Source organism: Haliotis rubra, unplaced genomic scaffold, assembly GCF_003918875.1.
Source record: "Haliotis rubra isolate DU_JTF1 unplaced genomic scaffold, ASM391887v1 Scf322, whole genome shotgun sequence".
NCBI lineage: Eukaryota > Metazoa > Mollusca > Gastropoda > Lepetellida > Haliotidae > Haliotis > Haliotis rubra.
This window is the reverse complement of record NW_025766994.1, coordinates 112,966-136,008: the sequence shown is the minus strand read 5'-3', so window position 1 is coordinate 136,008 and position 23,043 is coordinate 112,966. Positions and strand designations below refer to the sequence as shown.

Genomic DNA, 23,043 nt, shown 5'->3' with positions numbered 1-23,043 from the left:
TTTTCTGAAATTCCATGAAATTCATAAAAATCAGATATCTTAACCATATACAGGTAGAGACACACAACTGAGGGTTTGTCTGTATTCCCTGGTTGGTTGGTTTGTTGTTTAACGCCTCACTCAGCAATATTACAGCTGTACAGCAGCTGGACCAGACAATCCAGTGATCAACAGCATAAGCATCATTCCACGCAATTCGGATATGATGACAAGTGTCAACCAAGTCAGCGAGCCTGACCACCCAATCCCGTTAGTGCCCCTTATGACAAGCATAGATTACTGAAGACCAAGTCTAACCCAGATCTTCTCGGATATTCCTTGGCTGGACCATGAGAGGTTATAATATGCCACATCCATGTCCTCCCCAACGGCTAACACATCACAGTAGACATTCAGTGTACTCTGTACCACCAGGTGACGAGGTCACTCACAGGTAAAATACTCATCCTGTATAAGAACATCCTACAGGAAATTCATAAACCATGGAAGACTATGAAAGATAGCTACCATCCCTAACTTAAACACGAAGTTAGCAATAGAACAAAACATGACAGTACAACACAATCTGATTGCTTGTCTGACTTCCTGTCTGCATGATGTTAACATGGATCACCAGGGCAAAGAAGTTACAAAAGCATGTACACCATTTCATAAATGAACACTCACAGCCTCCTGACATGAAGAGTAGTTGTCATTCAATCATTGCCTGTGTCATCATTAGAGTCACTGCTCCAAGCCAGTTCCAAATCATTCTGGTTTCCAGATGAAGTCTGTGTTCTTTGAACAGCAAAATATTCACATGTACTGGGTGCAAGTTGGTATATACATGAGGTTGTATTTTGCAGTTTCAGGTTGCACCAGTGCAAGTTCGGAATCCTTAAAGCTTACATGCAACGCAAAACACAACTTTGCAGATTCTGACATCTTTCTGTATGGACTTATAGTAACAAATCATCAAAAATGCAAATTCAACTCATAAAGTTGAAAAATACGAGATGAAAAAACCCTGTGAAATCGGAGTTCAAACGATTCGCTAAATAACCCCAGCTGGGGTGAAATGAGGTTTGTAGTGAATAGGTGAATAGGTTCGCGCGGCTTGATGCCTATACACACAGACAGACCTGAGCATATCAGCAAATGAACCAGCTAATGAAAGTCTTCATTACAACTTAAGTCCACGCCCACCCGCTCTGACTGGGTTCGGTATCACGGGTGCTTTGTTTCAAGGGTAGTAAACCAAAGTACAAAAAATTGCACTTTTGATTTGCCATTGCATGCTTATAATTTTGTTTAGTTGTTTTTTCATAATCAGCAATGTATATTATATGTCATGAATAAATGGTAATTGTGTTTTAATTATGTTTACCTTTTTGGTTGCATCTAAGCTTTAAATCACGCCCCGAAAGTAGACATGTACAACATGCAACTATTTATTGATGTGATAGAGGAGTGTAGTGTATACTGGCCAGTTGCTGTGTAGATGATGTACAGTGGAAGCTGTGTAAACCGGCACTAATCAGGACTGAAGAAATAATCCAGATTAGACAGCGTGCCAGATTGTAGAGCTGACACTTTTACCTACGACTATAGATGAACCAGTTTTGTCACACTCATATACATTGTTGTATCACGTGGTTCTCTCAACTACTGCACACATTGACTCAACTCACTAATTACATGTACAAGTATACCCACACTGAACTAAGATTAAATAATCTTTGTCAGCAACCATGTAGTTTCAATGCAGGATTAATTGGTGACAATACATGTCTTCTCCCCACGTGTCGGATTAGACAGCGCTGATTACTGTATAAACACATATTCGGGCGGCTTATTTCATGCCGAGATCCGGAATTGACAGCTGCCGCATTACAGAGCTTTTAAAAGATGATAAATGTACTAGCCAGGGACAGGACTGAGATTTTATGCCGTTGTTGACAACTTGCCGGACTGGACAGCTTCCAGCTTCCACTGTATCTTGAAATAACTACAGCTGTCTTTCAATACACACAAACTCCATCTAGGATGGACAGCAGAGTAGGTCGGTGGTTACAAGACTTGAAAACAGTCTAAGTTTGATCCTACGCTGCTAAATACCTTTTCAAGATCTTTTAATACTTGTACCCATTAAGAGTAGTTCGCTCATTAGCATCAAAAGGCCAAGGAGCCAGAGGTTTGGGCTGTTCTCAACTGGGTTGCAAACAAATATGGCGGATGTAAAAATGTGATGGAATTTTAAAAGCGATGAATGATTAAGTCTCATTTCATGAGACAAACACCTTACAAGCTCCACGGAGCATATAAGGAATGAGTGAAAGAATGTTCCAGAATCTGCATGAAGTTACATCAGTAAACAAACACTGGATCACACGAACGAGATGACAAACGACATAGAGTAACAGCCACTAAGGACATCACAACATGAAAGAGCCAGTCAGCAAGTCTGACCGTCCAGTCCAAATATGTCATTTCTTACAACGTATAATTGATGCTGGAAATATTCTTAGAAAATCCCCACCATTTAAACAATTGATGAGTAAGGAAATCTGTATTGATTTTCACAAAAGAACCATATAGCTCACCTTATTCAATACAACTACAGCCAATGTTATTGTTGCTGAAGTTATTATTATTTTTGGTATTGTTCTCAGTAAGTACATTGTTTGGTACAAAAATATCACATATTGTGTTGCTTTGGTACAAAGTTGTGCGTAAGGCTCTACTGACTTGAATTTGGTGAAATGGTTATGAAAGAATTTAACGTATTTTATAACACAACTATCAAAACTAATGAATAATGACATCATCATCATCATCATCATCATACATGAAGGATGCAAAGTACAGAGGTGTAAAGTAAGGCATTAAAGAACATTTTAACATGAGACAGAATATGAACGACAATATTAATATGTACAGGTTGTATAACTGATACCCATCATCATGAGCATCCTCCACCATCAGCATCCCCCGTCTGTAATCAAGTTAGTACATCTCACCAGAGACACCTGTACATTAGTCATTATCAAAGACATGATTAACATATAGTCTTAATTGTACAAACAACTCTGTTTTAGCAGAGATATCTCGTGAGTATGAAAAATAGTTGTCACTTTTTTCTGTTCTGAATTTCAATGCAGAAGCAAATAATGTGGACTTCAATTGAAATGTCATCACAGATATTTTATGTTTTCATATTTACAAACTTAATGTGTATCAATAATGATTTCACATCAGTTCATATTCTCAGACAGAGTAACTATTCTTTTCAAAATTGATTGTGAAATTTGATTATGTTTCATAATAATTGCAAGAATCATGATTTCTTAAATCACAGCATCTCTAGTTAAATCACAGCTTAAATACTTTCATATTCTACATCACGTGTATCTCCATCTTGTTAGGTGTATCTCCATGATGTGAGTGTTTGTCTTTACATATTTACAAATGTGTTTCGATAACAAAAGATACAAGCCAATACAAGATTTGACCATGAAGTAATGCTTTAGAAAAGACAATTATCTAAAGATTGAATTCCAGGAATCCTTCAAAGCAAGCATCACTACAGTCTGTTTGGCGTCTAGAGTAATACTGTTAGCAATAAATACAATTCAAGTGTTAATAAGGTACTACAGACCTGACAACATTCTTTATGTATATATACAAATGAAAACCTGTAATGGACCATATACATCGGTGTTATCTCGCATTTAGATAAACTGCCTTAAAAGAATCCTGAGTGATGGATATAGGAATGTAAAGAGTTATCTCCCCTTGGCTTTCAACGCGGACCTGATGACACTCCAAGGGAATAAGACTTCGTAAATATTCTGTAGTAGGCCTTTATCATAGGGTCTATGAGCCAGGAGTTTCTTCCTCCGCTGAGTGTCTCCTGTTTCAATATATTCCTTCTCAGCCAGATATGACACTTTGTATCGTTCGTTGGTGGTTTGGTTGGTGACCACCAGGTAGAGGTGGTAGCCCATAAATGTGCCCAGGAGCACGATGAGCACAGACAGGGATGCTGCCAGGAATACACAGCGGGGTGCTGCATGAACAGGTGCTGAAACAGAGAGATACTACATCAGGTACTGCATGAACAGGTGCTGAAACAGAGAGATGCTGCATGAACAGGTGCTGAAACAGAGAGATACTACATCAGGTGCTGCATGAACAGGTGCTGAAACAGAGAGATGCTGCATGAACAGGTGCTGAAACAGAGAGATGCTGCATGAACAGGTGCTGAAACAGAGAGATACTACATCATGGTGCCTAAACAGAGAGATGCTGCATGAACAGGTGCTGAAACAGAGAGATGCTGCATGAACAGGTGCTGAAACAGAGAGATACTACATCATGGTGCCTAAACAGAGAGATGCTGCATGAACAGGTGCTGAAACAGAGAGATGCTGCATGAACAGCTGCTGAAACAGAGAGATACTACATCATGGTGCTGAAACAGAGAGATGCTGCATGAACAGGTGCTGAAACAGAGATACTACATCAGGTGCTGCATGAACATATGCTGAAACAGATGATGCATCATGATGCTGCATGAACAGGTGCTGAAACTGATGGTGCTGCATGAACAGGGGCTGAAACAGAGAGATGCTGCATGAACAGGTGCTGAAACAGAGAGATACTTCTTCAGGTGCTGCATGAACAAGTGCTGAAACAGAGAGATGCTGCATCATGATACAGCATGAACAGGTGCTGAAACAGAGAGATACTACTTCAGGTGCTGCATGAACAAGTGCTGAAACAGAGATGCTGCATCATGATACTGCATGAACAGGTGCTGAAACAGAGATACTACTTCAGGTGCTGCATGAACAAGTGCTGAAACAGAGAGATGCTGCATCATGATACTGCATGAACAGGTGCTGAAACAGAGAGATGCTGCATCATGATACTGCATGAACAGGTGCTCAAACTGATGGTGCTGCATGAACAGGTGCTGAAACAGAGATGCTGTATCATGGTGCTGCATGAACAGGTGCTGAAACTGATAGTGCTGCATGAACAGTTGCTGAAACAGAGAGATGCTGCATCGTGATACTGCATGAACAGGTGCTGCATGAACAGGTGCTGAAGCAAAGAGATACTACAGGATTCTGCATGAACAGGTGCTTACACAGATGGTGCTACATGAACAGGTGCTGAAACAGAGGGAGGCTGCATGAACAGGTAATAACAGAAGGATAAATCAACAGGTGCTAATAATGGGCATAGATTACAGATTTGAGATTTCTTGTTCCAAAACCTCAATTTCAAACTTCAGCAATATGTTCAACAGCTTAAATCTTACCTGACACAAAACTGCTAACGTGATGGGCTTCACCTCGCCCGTCCTAGTGTCGACGTACGACGTCTGCAGCAGCTTCATGCGACTGACGATGAGGTACAGAGCCCGAAAACACATGTAGGCCCCGTTGAGGCACATGACGACAAGGGACATGAGGAAGAAGTTGAAGAAGCGGACATTGGCCGCCTCAACGCAGTTGTTGGTCCACACGCAGTGGTGGTCGAAGCGGTGCACACACTTATCACAGATACCTGCGCAAAGGACAAACCTGTACTCTGTGTACAACTCGTAAAGGACATGTGAAAAGAATCAAATTCTACATGTCATCAAACCAAAGGGAGAGAAATGTATGTAGAAAATCATACAGCGATATGCGGTAAAGGGAGTGGTTACCGCAAACATTGTTTTCATATGCAGTTTCTAAAGTCTTTTCATGAAATTGTTTTCAATCATTGTTTCTATAGTTACTTGATTGAGTGGAAATGTGTCTTGAACATTTGATGATTTTTATGTTATAGGGTCATACTACCATAACTAAATGATCAGATGTTTGTGTTTCTTTAAAATAATTATCACTTATTAGGAATACAACATATGTATCATGATGTAATTTGTTTGATAATGGCATTTGTGAGAATGGACCCATGGATTCTCTCATCATCTCTCAGCTTATTCAACCCGTGAAAGTCCAGGTTAGAATGAACAGTCAGTAAACCATGCTTGTCGTAAGAGGCGACTAACGAGATCGGGTGGTCAGGCTCGCTGGCTTGGTTGACACATGTCATCAGTTCCCAATTGCGCAGGTCGATGCTCATGCTGTTGATCACAGGATTGTCTGGTTCAGACTTGATTATTTACAGAACGCCGTCATATAGCTGGAATATTGCTGAGTGCTGTGTAAAACTCAACACACTCACTCACTCAGCTTATTCATATATCCACTTTGGAATATAACTGTGCCAAATAAACTTTTGAAAATCATTTCACCATACGTTAAGTAAGAAGTAGTAACAACCTTCACTCAGAAATTTTGCCCTTGCTTTAAAAAATCAGCCAGGGGGGGCCTCTTAGAAATGTGAATTTTCAATTCTGCTTCAAAACCTGGCTCTTTGCGTGGAGGACAAAGTCATTGAAGCATTCCTAAAATGACTTTGAATCTTCTGGAGTCATTGCTCCATTAGCACTTTCCTATTTCTTTTCCACATGGCTGACTGACTGAGTTTGGTTTTACGCGCTTTTAGCAATATTTCAGCAACATTACAGCCGGGGAACACCAGAAATGGGTTTCACACATTGTACCCATGTGGGGATTCGAACCCGGGTCTTCGGCGTTACGAGCCAACGCTTTAACCACTAGGCTACCCCACCGTCCCTTTTCCACATGGAGACACCTTGGCCTGACCCCTGAGTTTAAAACTGATGTGACGTACTATCAGGAAAATTCAGTAATGACTTTTGCTGAAGAAAATGTAACTCGAGCACAAAATAATAAACTTAAACAAACAGATTTCCTTCCAGGCACATACAATTTGAACCATGCATTGGCACTTCCATACATGTATAAGAAATTTCAGACTATGCACATTTTACTATTCTTGTGTCCACTTACTACAGTGTTTGGACCTGGGAGGTTTCTCTAGTTTACATGTACAGCAAACAGCCCCTGATCTGTACAGCAGTTTGTCGGGCTTGTACACGGAACACAGCTTTTCCTGGTTGGTCGGGGTTATCTCCCCTGCACTGGTGGTGCAGCTGTAGTGGAAGCAGGCCAGGTTGATGAAGGCGATGGAGATGGGGACGATGATGTGGTTGGTGTCGGGGTCCAGGGTGTAGAAGACTGGCAGCAGATCCAACATCCAGATAGCGTGACCCATCAGAACCAACAGGCCAAACACACACTGCATAATGTGGTTTCTGGAAGAGGCAGAGCATGTTTTTACAATAGTCTGTCATGCAAACCCTAAAACAAATATATCCAAGAAAGCCCATGCAAGTCTACAATATGTGGCAAATCAAGATGACCACATTCTCAGGAAAAAGAAAGTCTCTGGGCTGCTTTTCATTATGTTTTATGATTATAATTTCGGAGCCATTTTTTCTGTAAAATATGTTCATTTCAGAGACCTGATGTTACTCTAGTTTTTACAACAAAGTCATGATGTCGGTAATACAAGAATCCTGATTTCAGTCAGATAAAACCAGCTCATTTTCAGTTCTTTTAATATGGAGTTTATACAAAGATATAACCAGATAATCACACAACCACAAGTGTTATACTGATTATTTTGAAACGAGTGTCAGAATTCTTACATTACCTAAGTAAGAGCAAGTCTATTGCATGAATTCAGACATGTGTTTCATGAAGTGAGTGAGATAAAATTTAACGTCACATCGGCAATATTGCAGCCATATTGCGACGATGTTTCATGAAGGTAGTACGACACAAAACAAGTAAAATAATTCACACATTACCCATATTTCTTAATTCTTCAGAGCCACTTTGTATCAAAATGAACTGATTACAGCCTCCAAGAAAATCACCCTTGTTAAATGACGTCAATTTTCAGCTATGAAATTTTCAGGATCATGTCATTCTGACCTTATGTCAAATACGATTCTTATTAACTTCACAATTTTTATGACCTCAGTTATTTCTAATCCTATGGGAAATAAAGTACATAAACACCTTATGCCTAAAACGGCTTCTTACTCGTGTCACAGAATGCATCAAGCATTGCAATACACATGCTGTGTGCAAATTCATAAATATTCAGTCACGTTTCAGGTTGGCAGATTTTTGCATTTATTTATTACTGTATCATGTTACTGTGGATCACATTAATGATACACTGACATCTTTTCCTGAATAAATAACTTTTTTATCTTTCTCACACAGTGGGGTGACAACCGGCATCTTTAATACCTCATATATTGTTTAGAGATCACATGGTTTCAGGTTTCATCAGAAATGTACTTATGACAAGCAATCAAAGTAGTTCCTGCGATGTCAATACAGGCAGCAAGTCTTACATGTATCATATATATCTGCCCGGTTTGCATCACCTCCCTACTTTGTGTTTACAGGTAGCACAACTGTGTCTCACAAACTACCTCCCTACTTTGTGTTAACAGGTAGCACAACTGTGTCTCACAAACTACCTCCCTACTTTGTGTTAACAGGTAGCACAACTGTGTCTCACAAACTACCTCCCTACTTTGTGTTAACAGGTAGCACAACTGTGTCTCACAAACTACCTCCCTACTTTGTGTTAACAGGTAGCTACTCTCTACAAACTACCTCCCTACTTTGTGTTAACAGGTAGCACAACTGTGTCTCACAAACTACCTCCCTACTTTGTGTTAACAGGTAGCACAACTGTGTCTCACAAACTACCTCCCTACTTTGTGTTAACAGGTAGCACAACTGTGTCTCACAAACTACCTCCCTACTTTGTGTTAACAGGTAGCACAACTGTGTCTCACAAACTACCTCCCTACTTTGTGTTAACAGGTAGCACAACTGTGTCTCACAAACTACCTCCCTACTTTGTGTTAACAGGTAGCACAACTGTGTCTCACAAACTACCTCCCTACTTTGTGTTAACAGGTAGCACAACTGTGTCTCACAAAACTACCTCCCTACTTACTTTGTGTTAACAGGTAGCACAACTGTGTCTCACAAACTACCTCCCTACTTTGTTTGTGTTAACAGGTAGCTACCTCAACTGTGTCTCACAAAAACTACCTCCCTACTTTGTGTTAACAGGTAGCACAACTGTGTCTCACAAACTACCTCCCTACTTTGTGTTAACAGGTAGCACAACTGTGTCTCACAAACTACCTCCCTACTTTGTGTTAACAGGTAGCACAACTGTGTCTCACAAACTACCCCTACCCTACTTGTGTGTTAACAGGTAGCACAACTGTGTCTCACAAAACTACCTCCCTACTTTGTGTTAACAGGTAGCACAACTGTGTCTCACAAACTACCTCCCTACTTTGTGTTAACAGGTAGCACAACTGTCACTTTGTGTTAACGGGTGGCTACCTCCCTACTTTGTCTCACACAAACTACCTCCCTACTTTGTGTTAACAGGTAGCACAACTGTGTCTCACAAACTACCTCCCTACTTTGTGTTAACAGGTAGCACAACTGTGTCTCACAAACTACCTCCCTACCTCCCTTGTGTGTAACAGGTAGCACAACTGTGTCTCACAAACTACCTCCCTACTTTGTGTTAACAGGTAGCACAACTGTGTCTCACAAACTACCTCCCTACTTTGTGTTTAACAAATTTGGCACAACTGTGTCTCACAAACTACCTCCTACTTTGTGTTAACAGGTAGCACAACTGTGTCTCTACAAACTACTCCTACTTTGTGTTAAACAGGTAGCACAACTGTGTCTCACAAACTACCTCCCTACTTTGTGTGTTAACAGGTAGCACAACTGTGTCTCACAAACTACCTCCCTACTTTGTGTTAACAGGTAGCACAACTGAGTCTCACAAACTACCTCCCTACTTTGTGTTAACAGGTAGCACAACTGTGTCTCACAAACTACCTCCCTACTTTGTGTTAACAGGTAGCACAACTGTGTCTCACAAACTACCTCCCTACTTTGTGTTAACAGGTAGCACAACTGTGTCTCACAAACTACCTCCCTACTTTGTGTTAACAGGTAGCACAACTGTGTTAACAGGTAGCACAACTGTGTCAAACTACCTCCCTACTTTGTGTTAACAGGTAGCACAACTGTGTCTCACAAACTACCTCCCTACTTTGTGTTAACAGGTAGCACAACTGTGTCTCACAAACTACCTCCCTACTTTGTGTTAACAGGTAGCAACAACTGTGTCTCACAAACTACCTCCCTACTTTGTGTTAACAGGTAGCACAACTGTGTCTCACAAACTACCTCCCTACTTTGTGTTGTTAACAGGTAGCACAACTGTGTCTCACAAACTACCTCCCTACTGTTAACAGGTGTGTGTAACAGGTAGCACAACTGTGTCTCACAAACTACCTCCCTACTTTGTGTTAACAGGTAGCACAACTGTGTCTCACAAACTACCTCCCTACTTTGTGTTAACAGGTAGCACAACTGTGTCTCACAAACTACCTCCCTACTTTGTGTTAACAGGTAGCACAACTGTGTCTCACAAACTACCTCCCTACTTTGTGTTAACAGGTAGCACAACTGTGTCTCACAAACTACCTCCCTACTTAGTGTTAACAGGTAGCACAACTGTGTCTCACAAACTACCTCCCTACTTTGTGTTAACAGGTAGCACAACTGTGTCTCACAAACTACCTCCCTACTTTGTGTTAACAGGTAGCACAACTGTGTCTCTACTTGTACTTTTTGTGTTAACAGGTAGCACAACTGTGTCTCACAAACTACCTCCCTACTTTGTGTTAACAGGTAGCACAACTGTGTCTCACAAACTACCTCCCTACTTTGTGTTAACAGGTAGCACAACTGTGTCTCACAAACTACCTCCCTACTTTGTGTTAACAGGTAGCACAACTGTGTCTCTACTACCTCCTACTTTGTGTTAACAGGTAGCACAACTGTGTCTCTCACAAACCTCCTCCCTACTTTGTGTTAACTACCTCCCTACTACCTCCCTACTGTGTGTTAACAGGTAGCACAACTGTGTCTCACAAAACTACCTCCCTACTTCCCTACTTAGTGTTAACAGGTAACTACCTCCCTACTTAGGTTAACAGGTGCACAACTGTGTGTCTCCCTACTTTGTGTTAACAGGTAAACTACTGAGTCTCTCACCTACTGTGTTAACAGGTAGCACAACTGTGTCTCTCACAAACTACCTCCCTACTTTGTGTGCACAACTGTGTCTCACAAACAGGTAGCACAACTGTGTCTCACAAACTACCTCCCTACTTTGTGTTAACAGGTAGCACAACTGTGTCTCACAAACTACCTCCCTACTTTGTGTTAACAGGTAGCACAACTGTGTCTCACAAACTACCTACCTAGTGTTAACAGGTAGCACAACTGTGTCTCACAAACTACCTCCCTACTTTGTGTAAACAGGTAGCACAACTGTGTCTCACAAACTACCTCCCTACTTAGTGTAAACAGGTAGCACAACTGTGTCTCACAAACTACCTCCCTACTTAGTGTATAACAGGTAGCACAACTGTGTCTCACAAACTACCTCCCTACGTAGTGTTAACAGGTAGCACAACTGAGTCTCACAAACTAGTTTTCCCTACCTTGTATTAAACAGGTAGTATGCAGAGTCGGATCCGATCTGGAGGACTGAGCTTGGGATGCAGAACATCACAGTCTGAAAGAGATCTCCAGTTACATCACATCATGATATGTTCATTCTATTGGCAATTGACCAATGAAATTTGATTTCCATTTATCAAAAGACAATGGTTGCCAATTGAATAAAATCATTGCTGCATGACCATTTTCAAATAAACATTTCTTCCCATAACATATTCTAAACTCACATGATTCATATGATCGATGCAGATATCATGGCAGTAGAAAAATTACAAAAATAAATGATGACACGTCACACGCTTTACATAGGTATCCCTTTGAAAGTTTGGTAAATATTCCAATCTTTACTACCCGTGAAGGTCCGGGTTAAATCTTTACTACCCATGAAGGTCCGGGTTAGAATGAACCTTCAGTAACCTATGCTTGTCGTAAGAGGCGACTAACGGGATCAGGTGGTCAGGCTCGCTGGCTTTGTTGACACATGTCATTGGTTCCCAATTGTGCAGATCGATGCTCATGCTGTTGATCACTGGATTGTCTTGTCCAGACTCGATTATTTACAGATTGCTGGAATATTGCTGAATGTGGCGTAAAACCAAACTCACTCACTCCAATCTTTACTCAGTACCTGTATTACGTTTTCCTTCAGTCTGCCCACCACACCACTATTCAGCAACGGGTGGTTTCCAAACAAGTAAAACACGACAAACAATCCAAAAAGGGATATGTAGATGGTGAAGAGGAGGATGAAGTCCATGATGGCTCGGTAGGTCAGGTCAAGGTCAAGGCTAATGGGTCAGGTCACGCACTACTATCAACGATGGCTTACTGGCGTGAAGACGTTAGAAGTACTACATCACAGTTTTGTCACCTGCAGCAAAAGAGATCAATATCTGTGAGTCAGTGTGACTACAACTTTAGAAAAATAACATTAAATGTTTAAGAAAGTGATAAAATTCATTATTGTCTGCTTTTAATCCAGTCTAAGTAAACTTAGACTCAGTATTATTCGTTACACTGCTGAGTCGAAGGTCGCGTCAGCTAATGTTTGAGCGACCTATGACCGCCCAATCAAACGCGAGATGGCAACACGGATGTAACCAATCAGACAATGGTTACTCTTTATTTCAGTAACACCATGAACACTGGAAGCTAAAACAGACATTTTTACAACAGTATTTGTTTCACTGTATCTGGGTAAGACCACCAAACCCTGTTATATTAGTCAGGCAGCTTCATAAAAAAAAGACAGCTACAGCTGTAGGGAGGAGCTTGTGCGCATTTGTTTACCGACATTTGGGAAGGTGTCTGACCTCTTGTATTCCAGCCTACCATTATCATCATACATTCATTGCTAAAGCCGACCAAACAAGGAAATATGAAAGTGGCAAGAATCCAGAATGTATACAGATATATATCTAAAATAACACAAGCTGTCTCAAAACTTTCATGTGACTATGATTACTCCATTCAAGCCCATACAGCATTCATTTCATTAGTGTAGATGGCATGATTGAAGTTTCACCGATCGTGGCCTCCAGTTCTTTTATGAGGACATAAATCGCCTACACACGGGGATGAATCAAGCATAACGTCATGATTCACACATATCGTGTTGTTAATCTCAATTATTGGTAATCAATAATGTGTCCATGTTCGAAATAGGCGTGAAAGTAAAACATCAAAGTGGCAAGCCGTCTTTCAAGTGTCGAAATATAAGCATTGAGAAGTCCTTGGGAAGAGACATATGTTGACAAGGTGACTTTGACATGATACATCGATTTGTCAAATGTCAAGATTCATTTACATTGCAGAAATCATGTCCATCTGCAGTATATCGACAACACACGACATTTGGGTTGGCAAAACCACAGCTCTATTTTAGTTTCTGTTCAACGAGCAGAGAAACCTTTACCTCTGGTTCCACGTGCAACATATTCTGCTCTATCATCTGAAGAACAGCGCCAGCGCTTCCCCGTTGCCAAGACGCCACGGATCGTCAAAACAAACGCTGTTCTTTCGGCGTGTTTACAACTTCAGCAGCCATTCTTACGCACGTGTGAAACCGGAAGTTTACATCAACAGCTTCTCACGTGGCGTCACGTGACATAATATTGATCAGCGCGCTAGCTTCGAACGCAACTTGTTGCTGTTGATCGATATAGGATTTATTCACTATGCAGCGGTGAGACATCGTTTGATAGGTCGCGCTGAACAGGTAAATGTGTGTCACTGCGATGGACTGAGATGAAACGGCTTCAAAGGTAACTTTTCTAAATGTTGACAGCTTCACAAATCACGTGATTATCAACTAATTGGTTTTCTTGTGAAAGTGAAGGTGTTAGTTCAAAAGACTTTTACAATTAATGCATTTGTCGAGAATATTCAAGATATGACATTCTCCATCATCTATGCAAGTGCATGTAGATTACTGTCAGTACACTCAAACAGTAACCCCTTCGTACTTTCTATGATACTTTCAAAACATCTTAGCAGAAATATTTTTCCTTAAGAGATAGAATACAGTGTAATCTTTTGTGCAAGAAACTGAGAAATATTCCAACAGTGCTCTTCAATAACAGTCATATTATGTTCAATAATATATTCACCATTTGGCACAAAGGTTTTATTGATTTTATAAGTACACACCCTAATAGCTCAGTATATAAATATGATTAATGCTGTATTACTTGTTAGCTATACACAATATGTTGGAATATGTATGTGGATATAAGCACAGTGTAAAGTGGCACTTCTTTCCCTGAATTTGGCTGTGATGAACACAACCTATGTGGCGATGTTCCAAATCAGACGTTGAGTATCCAAATTAATGTGATGATTGTGAATAATAGATGAACTCATGGAGCTCTGACTAAGGCCAGGTGACTGCACTTTTGACCTAATTGAGTTGGTTCAGGATCCTAACGGTAAATTTTGAAATGATGCAGAACTTCTGTTTGTGTGAAAGAGAAATTTGGTACGTGTCATACCTGGTTCAGTCTCACGATCAAATGTCATAAAATAATAATCTCACGCATATCTGGTAGCCAAGAATAATTTCAAAATTAATACTCATTTTCGCTTTTTGCGTGAAAACATGATGAATGAACAGAAAAACTGTTTATGCTAATGATTCGGCTTATTTTTATTAGCATGTCTTTTTAGTGTCAAAATAATGCCACCAGAAGGCTCCAAATGAAAATTTTCATTTTCAAGGGGCTTCTCCCCCAGAGACCCCCCACCAGGGCATCGCCCTCGACATGACCCCGGCTGGACCCCGGCTTAATTTTTTCAGTCTCACTCCAAACCATCTTTAGGGGTTGACAGCTCTGATATGTTTGTGTTTTATTATGTTTTAGACTTTGGTTTTGGAGATAGATGTAAAATTATAAACTTTTCTCATTCCACAGGTAGACACCTTTGTTCTTTTCCAACTAGTACACTGTTCATTTGGGTTGAGTGAGTTTTGTAAACTAGCTGTCATTTCACTTATCACAGACTACTGATCATGTTTATTCCTTTATTGTCTGTTGATTTATGAGGGTTTAATGACATTTGATTCAACTTTAATATGATTTTGATTAAAAATTTATGGAACTTCAATTTCAGAATTGTTCTGTCCCCAAAATGGACTATACTTAAAGAAAGTAAGGAATAAGAAGATTCGCAGCCATTGATGGATACCTAATCTGAGTGATATCTCCAGTACAGTAATTTGTGAATTGTTTAACCAACGCCATGCCGCTGAGGGTGCCAGTGAAGTGGCCTCTGTCTTATGGCTTTCAGATATATGGGCGTGGTCCATGTTATGTTATCTATGTGGAGAAGGGCAGTGTTGCTCATCGGTCAGGGCTTATGCCGGAGACCAGCTTCTGCAGCTGGAGGGACGAGATGTGACGGCTCTGTCGGCAGAATCATTGAGAATACTCGCCAAACAAAGCCGTGCCCAGCCTCCAGGAGTCGAAGTAGTGTCATGTCTGTGTCAAGTGGATATACCCGCTCGGAATGCAACAGGGTACGGATTTACTCTAGTGGAAGGGCGCCCTCTGGTTGTGGGAGCTGTCGACTTCGGAAGTCCTGCCTACAGAGCCGGACTAAGGATAGGTGCGTATTGGGAAACACCCTGTCTAGATTCTTGGTCGGAATTGGTCCCCAGCAACCTTTGCTGACCATATTGGTCTGATGGTCACTCAGTGCAGGCATGGTCAACTGCACGTCACTGTACCCTTGTATCAATGATCGCAGTATCAATCACAGGATTATCTAGTCCAACTTAATTACCGTTATTTACAGGCCACTTTCATATTGCTCAAGGGTTTTACGTGACGCGTAAACGTGCGTCCAGTACACACAAAGGTAGATAATGTACGCAGAAAAACAATTCACTGCATCCAAAAGGATGCAAAATATTATTCATTGTACCCACAACACATCAATGACTTTGCCAAGTGTTTGGTTGATTCTTTCAGGGCAGTTACATGCATCATTTCATCCATCAGTCCACATGATCAATGATTCATTCAAGGTTCTCAAGAAATTATCAAAACATACACTCCTCTACACTGTTTCTCCACAGGACCCTCATATTGTCATCAAGGCCCCTTAAAACTAATAATTAGGGTCCCTCGACTCCCATGTGAGTTGAGGTAAAATCCTGAGGTGGAATATTTCTGAATGTGGTTTAAACAGTAAAGAAACGTATATCAATATCCCATCACACACACGTATATATTCACCTGGCACTATCTTTACGATGTTCACTGTTTGCTGGATAAAAACACAAACAAAAACTTAACCTTTACAAAATACATGTATACAATGAGAATTCTGGTTTACCACTTTCCTAAAGATACACTTATCATGTTTTATAGAAAAACAAACGCTATTCTTGTTTTTCCAACCAAGAATACCAACAATAACAACTAGACACATGTTGAACTCAGCTCTCTGATACGATGTCAGTTGTGAAGCTTGGATACAGTGTCCGTTTCAAATGGACCCGTGAGGATCCGGGCTAGAATTGATCTTCAGTAACCCATGCCTGTTGTAAGACACAACTACGGGATCAGGTGGTCAGACTCACAGATTTATTGTATCCCAATTGCGCAGATCGATGCTCATGCTGTTGATCACTGGGTTGTCTGGTCCAGGCTCGATTATTTACAGACTGCTCCCATAGAGCTGGAATATTGCAGAGTGCGGCGTAAAACTAAACTCACTCACACACTGTTTCAAATGAGGCATGTTTTTAATCGATGAAGGAAAAAAAGAACCACAGCTGTCTTAGACTGCATATGATGCCAAAATTCAAAAATAAATTCTCAAAAGACATTTAACTGTGTCTTTGAAACTCTGCAATTCACTGTTCCATTATCATATTTCATATATGAGCCTTACCATATGTTATATATAGGAAATATACATATCTGTTTAGAGTTAGGTTACTTCGTATTTAAATGATCATGAGCTTTAGTGATTTTTGCAACAGTATGCATTGTCAAAACAGCTGTTTCAATCTGAGATGTTTTTTATGTGATTTGAAGACTGATTGACCAATAAGAATCATGTATGTTCAAAGTTCAGGGTTGAATCAATCTAATCTTCCCAAGAAATCCAATAAAAATTAACAGTACTACTTAAAAGTTATGAATCACAGATTTCATCATGGATTCCTTGGAGTGAAACTGAAATCAGTTCCTTAAAGCACTAAGCTCACATATTTTGAATTATAGATCATAGCTCACATACTTTGAATTATACTTAAGGTAGGCATAGCATTACAGATGCTCTATGGACCAGAATTCTTTCCTGCCAAGTTGGTCTTTACCTGGGATCTATTCACAGGTGCACCATCTGCCTGAAAAATCTGACCCAACAAATGTCTAGAATTTGTACTTTACTCACTCCCTCTATAACACATCCCACTTTCACCATCAAGCTGACCTCAAATCTCACTCACTCACTTACCTCCAACTCACCTCATTCACCTCACTCACCTCACTCACTCACTCACCTCACTCAATCCACAAAGCCACATAACACTACAGGTTACCAGTTTCAACCAATTGTTTTCCTAACCATGTAACCAACCAACCAATCAATCAACAAGCCATGCAAAACATTACAGGTTACGAGTTTCAAATCCTCTACTGTCCTCTGTTGCTCAGATAGTTAACATTGGTACTGCAACAAAGAGCACATCAGGAACATTCCAAGCGTGGTCACCAAGGCATATGGCCAGTGCTAACATAACAGCACCATCAGCCTAATTACTGCAGTAACAACCACCATGCATGATTTATTTACAACTGGGTCTGCAATATTAATGTTCCTGGCAAGCAGGAATCACATCACTATGGCTCAGTACATCAGGGGCTAGTGGAAAATGTGATATACACATGTTAATTTTTGTGTTTTAGTTACTCAAAAAACAGTCTTTGTTTCGAATTAGTCATTGAAATTTGCGAGAAAAATTGAGGAGATATAGTAATCCGGGACCAGTTGGCTTTTGGTTTTCTTTTAAGTCTGAAATATATAATATTCACTCTATTTCTCTACCTGTATGATGTTTTATAGGGGTGGCTATTGCAGAGAAGTTTCATATTGCGATATATTGCGATGCGAAAGCATGTATTGCGATATGTATTGCAATATATTGCATGAAGTATTTTTAAACAAAAACTACTTATAATCGAGTTACTTCTTGATTTATAGAGCAAAAGCACAACAAAATCACTAGGCTTGATTAAGCTTTAATAACAACTCATAATCATGATAAAATAAGAATGTGAATAATATTTGGCACAAATGAAACAAGGACATATTCAAACATTTCCGAGTGTTACGAAGTTTTCTGAATGCCCTGAAAGTCAAAATACCGGTTTTCGATCAGCGTATCGCAATACGTATCATTTTCATGTCTGAACCATTAAATACCGGTAAATCGGTTATATTGCGCAGCCCTGATGTTTTACAGTATTTTTTAAGTAATACAATAATGCACATAATACCAGACCTGTGAAGATCTGGGTTTGAACTAGTCTTCAACAACCCATGATTGTTGTAAGGTGTGGTCATCGAGACTGTATGGGTCTGATGGTCAGCCTTGCTGACTTGGTTGACACATCTCATCATATCCCTATTGCAGACATTGATGCTCTTGATGTCAGTCACTGGATTGTCTGGTCCGGACTAAATTATTGACAGACCACCGTCCTATAGCTGGAATATTGCTGAGTGTGGTTCAAACAAACAAACAAACAAACAAACAAACATGTCTCAGTCATACCAGTCTTGTCACAGTGAACATGGGAATGATGTTGGACATACTGACAGTCTGTGTTCACAATATTCCTCAATTTTATCCAAACGTTCCATAATTTTTTTATGTAAATGTCACTGTTAAATTAACTTGGGTATAAAGAAGAAATTCAAATGTTTTTAAGATTAGCAACTGAGTGTGTTACTGTTAGGTCATGATTGTTTGAAGAGTACATCAGCTGTATCAGGTTATATCTGTTTAAAACCCTTGAGTATCAGATCCTGGCACAACTAAGGGACAAAACTCTGCAGGGTCCTAGAGAACTACTCTGCCCATACATCCATTTATGTAAAAACGTAAATATTTCATCCATGATATCTGCCCCAATAGACATGCATGTTTTGGACTCAAATCAGTGATAAATCAATTCTGAAATATCAATTTTGGAAGAATCGTTTTCAACGTATGCTGAATAAACCTGAGAATGGATTATGATAGCATGAAACCCAATTGACTCACTAACATTGTGACTTCTAGGTGATGTGATTCTGGAGGTGAACAACCAGCCCGCCCTAAGTCTAGATGATGTGGGGAGACTATCCAAGGCGGGACGGATGAGTCTCCTAACCATCCCAGTCGGACGGACCGCCAACATGCTGCAAGTGGAGAAGAACCTGAACAAGTCCACACCTGCCAAACACCGGGTCCAGAGGGCCAGGGACCTCCATGACAAGGTAGGCACAATATTATCTCTCAGGCGATGGTTATTTAAGTATTTTCTTACAGATTTGACTCATCATAGCCAAGAACCAGAATCAGAATATAAGATAAAAAGTGTTTTATATATATTTTCATGTTCCCAAATGCTGTAGATTTAATTATAAAAACAACTTGAAAATCTAACAAAAAGTAACTTTCAATATGTTAGGTTATACTTGATAAACCTGTGAAGATCCAAGTTAGAACTGGTCTTCAGTAACCCATGTTTGTCGTAAGAGGCGACAAATGGGATCGGATGGTCAGGCTCACTGACTTGGTTGACACGTGTCATCGTATCCCAATTGCTTAGATCGATGCTCATGCTGTTGATCACTGGATTGTCTGGTCCAGACTGGATTATTTACAGACTGCCGCCATATAGCTGGAATATTGCTGAGTGCTGTGTAAAACTAAACTCACTCACTCACTCACTTGATCAATTGCATTGCATTACCTTTGGCAACTGATCAACAAACAAAGCTTTCTACAGACGTAAGTACATATACACCTCTTACTAGGGTTGGACAAGTCTATATGTAACCCAGGATCCTACCTGGGTACCTGCTGTGGGTCTCAAGTACTGGGAACAAAATGGTCAATTGTGCATTGTTTTACTTGGACCCTGGCTAAAACTATCAAGACTTTCCCACAAACCAAGCCAATTCTGATATCCACAGCCAACCAGGAAATACTAGAGAATCTGTATAAACAGGTTCTTGAAAAGTTTCTGTTATTATTCTGTTTTTATGTCAACATAACTTGTAATGTTGGGTCGCCTGGTGGTTAAAGTGTCTGCCCGTCATACCAAAGATCTGGGTTCGATTCCCCACATGGATATAACTGGAATATTGCAAAAGCGGCATAAAACTAAACTTAGACACTCACTCACTTGTAATGTAATAAATTGTACACATTGTGATACAGGAGTATCAATGTATTGTATCCTGAGCCTTATATCATTATAACTATACTACTCACACTTTGCTAAGAATTACAAAAATTCCCAACTTTACTTAAACAGCCACTTTAATTTAACCCTATGCACATGATACATGAGTTACCATAAAAATGGTTTTCATGGCACCAATCAACCATTTTGCAAATCATGGAACGAGTCATTGACAAGTACACAACACCTGTCAATAGCAGGTATGGGATCCACAAGATGAAATTACATACTGAAACCTAGTAGATCCATGCTTACAATAAGCTTAGATATTTAAACCAAATTAGACCCCACATCATAGTTTTCTGTTGAATCAATGATTTGATCCTTAGCAAAGTGTGAATAGTATATGTATTGAGCCTGAGCATGATATCTCTATACAATATTGTACTGCTATAACATTACACCACAGTAATACAGGCAGGGATGGAAATAACCCATTGCGCGACGCCCGAGTCCAGCGTTTTTTTCTGTCGGGCAAGCAAATTTGTATATCACACTGTACCGGTGTCCAGTTGATATTCCAATGTTAATTATGTTGTTTATTTCAAAAATCAACAAGAAAATGGCCGGTATAGTGGAAAAATTATCAGGGCAAGTGATTTTACATGTGCCACTGTACCGGAGTACACTAGCAATTTTAGAGTTATTTCCACCCCTGACAGGGCTCCAGATAAGGGCCGTATCGGCGTAGGTACGGATAAAAGAATATATATATATAACGGTAGAAAATAGTTTAGAAAACGTAGCAGATACGCACCACAGCAATGGTGTACGGTCTTAGAATCATTTACAGATGTATTTATCTAAAAAAAGTATTCAATTTGTTTTATTGTTTATTGACCTGTTTACTCAAGACTAGCAATGTTGTGGTGCATATATGAAACGAAACACAAGATTACTGATACGCCATTAAATTCCATTCAGTACTCTAAATGTACTCTTAAGATTTTCCAGTACTCCTATATTGAAAAAATAAGGAGTACGTACTCCTGATGTTGAAAAATTATCTGGAGCCCTGGTAATACATAAACCTACCTGTTGATATCCTTATTATGAATTATTGAATATGTCATGGACATGTCAATATGTCTTACTCTTGAAGTCACAGATGTAACAGGTGAATGGCATTGCATCTCTTGACAGAGATAAGTAATAATTAGTTCTGATGTCCAATTAAACCATCAGCAAGACCAAGTAACCCAAACCTTTATATCCCATACATAAGTAATTTATAGGCATTTGATGTTTAAAGATTTTTTAAAAACATTACAGTGTTTGAACAAGATTAAGGGGGATAACTCTAATCCCACTTAATCTGAGCATTGATTTGAATGGTACATTTATCTTTTTTATTTTAATGGTCATACTGATCTACCGAAACGGGCAAACTTTTATTTTAATCAACTATAAATGAGGGCATGAAAAAAAATGTTAAAATTTCAGTAGCCAGTTTGTCCACAGGACATTTCAAAATCATTACTCTAACCAAAATGCTGCTGGCAACAAGTTTGAAGGCAAGCAGCTATTTATCACATTTGTTAATGTCCCACTCTCGCTTTGTGACACAGCTGGGCAGGTGTTCAATAAGAGCTGACAGTAAGCTGTCGCAGCACTTGGCTGATGGACTGTCACAACCATCATCAGTCAATCAGTCGACCAGGTGAGCTACAGTACCCCTGGCTGCTGTTCTTGAAGGACCAAAGTGCACTGATGCTATACCAACCTATCTCACAAACATAAAGTTTTGGCTTCAGTGAATCAATGCCCGTGAGAGGGTGGACCCGAGTGGTAATGTGACCAGCTTCCAGTCACGCCCGCATGTGTATTGATGTGTATTATGCTGGTGGTTGTGTGTGGAGTGTTTGCTCATTGTTCTCAAGGATGGAAGACAGCATGGGAGTCGACACTGCAACATGTGCTGCCTCCGCCGGGGCGTTTCTTTATTACACCCAACATCGCCAGGCACGAAGTGGACATTAAAATAGCAATACATTTACTTTGTATTACACCCAACATTGACTGCCAGGAACACATTCATGATTTAAACGCCAAGTGGACATTAAACAACAATACATTCATACAAGAAAAAATATTGTAATGTCTCTTTGACCATCATTATACCTTTGACATCATTAACATTGACCGTTTCTGTTTTATATAATGGAACACATTCATGATATAAAAGCCAGGCACAAACTGGACATTAAACAATGATACATTCATATAAGAAAAAATGTTGAAAGTAAAATTTGTATTACTGAAACCTTGAAGTCTGGTCAGATATGTCTCTTTGACATCATTATAACGCCAAACATTGACCGTTTCTGTTATGAACAATATAACACATTCATGATATAAACGCCAAGCACGACCTGGACATTAAACAATGATACATTCCTATAAGAAAAATATTGAAAGTAATATTCGTATTACTTAAACCTTGAAGTCTGATCAGATATGTCTCTTTGACATCATTATAACACCAAACATTGACTGTTTCTTTTACA

The 23,043-nt window shown here is 39.8% G+C and overlaps 2 protein-coding genes across 2 annotated transcripts in view; one reads left to right on the top strand and one right to left on the bottom strand.

Moving 5' to 3' along the window:
• Positions 1–2,934: 2,934 nt before the first annotated feature.
• LOC124283810 (palmitoyltransferase ZDHHC4-like) lies at positions 2,935–13,621 on the bottom strand. Its single transcript, XM_046719835.1, has 6 exons — positions 13,483–13,621; positions 12,196–12,438; positions 11,549–11,622; positions 6,915–7,219; positions 5,309–5,556; positions 2,935–4,063 (listed from the first exon to the last, which is right to left on the bottom strand). The coding sequence occupies exons 2-6, from the start codon at positions 12,322–12,324 to the stop codon at positions 3,782–3,784; spliced, it is 1,038 nt and encodes a 345-aa protein (XP_046575791.1). The 5' UTR covers positions 12,325–12,438; positions 13,483–13,621; the 3' UTR covers positions 2,935–3,781.
• Positions 13,622–13,727: 106 nt separating this feature from the next.
• The window catches only part of LOC124283838 (delphilin-like), a 72,744-nt gene continuing 63,428 nt past the window's right edge, over positions 13,728–23,043 (top strand). The window contains 3 exon segments of the mRNA XM_046719868.1: positions 13,728–13,831; positions 15,177–15,671; positions 19,366–19,562. Of these exon segments, the coding sequence (XP_046575824.1) occupies positions 15,371–15,671; positions 19,366–19,562 (498 nt within the window). The 5' untranslated portion in view covers positions 13,728–13,831; positions 15,177–15,370.

Bases quoted from the DNA above. Each gene is read 5' to 3' on its own strand.
- LOC124283810 (XM_046719835.1), bottom strand. From the start codon at position 12,324: ATGGACTTCATCCTCCTCTTCACCATCTACATATCCCTTTTTGGATTG. The intron at 11,623-12,195 runs GTACTGAGTAAA...GATCTCTTTCAG, and splicing joins TGAAGGAAAACGTAATACAG to ACTGTGATGTTCTGCATCCC. The intron at 4,064-5,308 runs GTAAGATTTAAG...TCTCTGTTTCAG, and splicing joins CGTTAGCAGTTTTGTGTCAG to CACCTGTTCATGCAGCACCC.